The sequence below is a fragment of the Myotis brandtii genome, unplaced genomic scaffold (genome assembly GCF_000412655.1).
Source record: "Myotis brandtii unplaced genomic scaffold, ASM41265v1 scaffold82, whole genome shotgun sequence".
NCBI lineage: Eukaryota > Metazoa > Chordata > Mammalia > Chiroptera > Vespertilionidae > Myotis > Myotis brandtii.
The window spans coordinates 11,293,562-11,294,673 of NW_005371324.1; the positions used below are offsets into that span (position 1 = coordinate 11,293,562).

Below are 1,112 nucleotides of genomic sequence, written 5' to 3' on the forward strand. Positions count from 1 at the left end.
TTGGTGGATAGCTGTTACTCTGATTTGTCTGGCTACTTAAGTATGGCTCAAAATCATCATCATTTACAGCATCTTTTTCATGAATGGAACCATTTTGTACTGAAACTTTACTTCCTTGCCCTTTAGGTCTTCCCGCCCCTCGGGTCCGCCTCCGGAGCTCGCCGGGCTCAGTCGCGTGTCCTAAAGCCCGAGAGCAGTGCGTCCTCCCCCGCCCCGTGGCGGCGGCCTCCCTCCTCCCCAGCCCGCAGACTCAGGGCTAATGGAGGGGTATTTCCTAAACACACCATCTGGTATATAATGATGTCCTCCATTACTCATTTGTCCATAAGTTGTCAGATATGGCATAGGTTGGTCTCCAGTTGTGGACCATGCTGCTTCCCCAAGAGAATATAGAAATCCAATGGATGGAGCATAGTAACTAGGCACGTATGGATCTGACATTGGTGGATAGCTGTTACTCTGATTTGTCTGGCTACTTAAGTATGGCTCAAAATCATCATCATTTACAGAAAGTATCATTGCCAAATACAGCCTGTCCATCAGTAATAGTTCTCCCAAAAGAACTAGGTGGATAGCCATAACTGCTGCTATAAGCAGAACTTTACGTTGATTGTCCCTGAGATCCACTTGTCCCCCACATAGAGAAAACAGCATTACCAGGAAAAAAGTTAAATCCATGCTGACCAAGAAATGGAGGGGTATTTCCTAAACACACCATCTGGTATATAATGATGTCCTCCATTACTCATTTGTCCATAAGTTGTCAGATATGGCATAGGTTGGTCTCCAGTTGTGGACCATGCTGCTTCCCCAAGAGAATATAGAAATCCAATGGATGGAGCATAGTAACTAGGCACGTATGGATCTGACATTGGTGGATAGCTGTTACTCTGATTTGTCTGGCTACTTAAGTATGGCTCAAAATCATCATCATTTACAGCATCTTTTTCATGAATGAAACCTTTTTGTACTGAAACTTTATTTCCTTGCCCTTTAGGTCTTCCCGCCCCTCGGGGTCCGCCTCCCGAGCTCTCTGGGCCGCCCTTGGGACGCGTCCTAAAGCCAGAAGAGCAGTCTGTCCTCCCCCCTCTCTGGGGCCCGTGGCCCGTGGC

At 47.3% G+C, this 1,112-nt stretch overlaps 1 protein-coding gene across 1 annotated transcript in view; it reads right to left on the reverse strand.

Moving 5' to 3' along the window:
* LOC102240609 (YTH domain-containing family protein 3) overlaps nt 1-678 on the reverse strand; it is a 2,622-nt gene extending 1,944 nt beyond the window's left edge. Inside the window, exons 1-2 of the mRNA XM_005884183.1 lie at nt 285-678; nt 87-180 (exon numbers count right to left, since the gene is read on the reverse strand). Coding sequence (XP_005884245.1) covers nt 87-180; nt 285-678 — 488 coding nt within the window. The remainder of the gene's footprint in view (nt 1-86; nt 181-284) is intronic.
* Between the last annotated feature and the right edge of the window lie 434 nt (nt 679-1,112).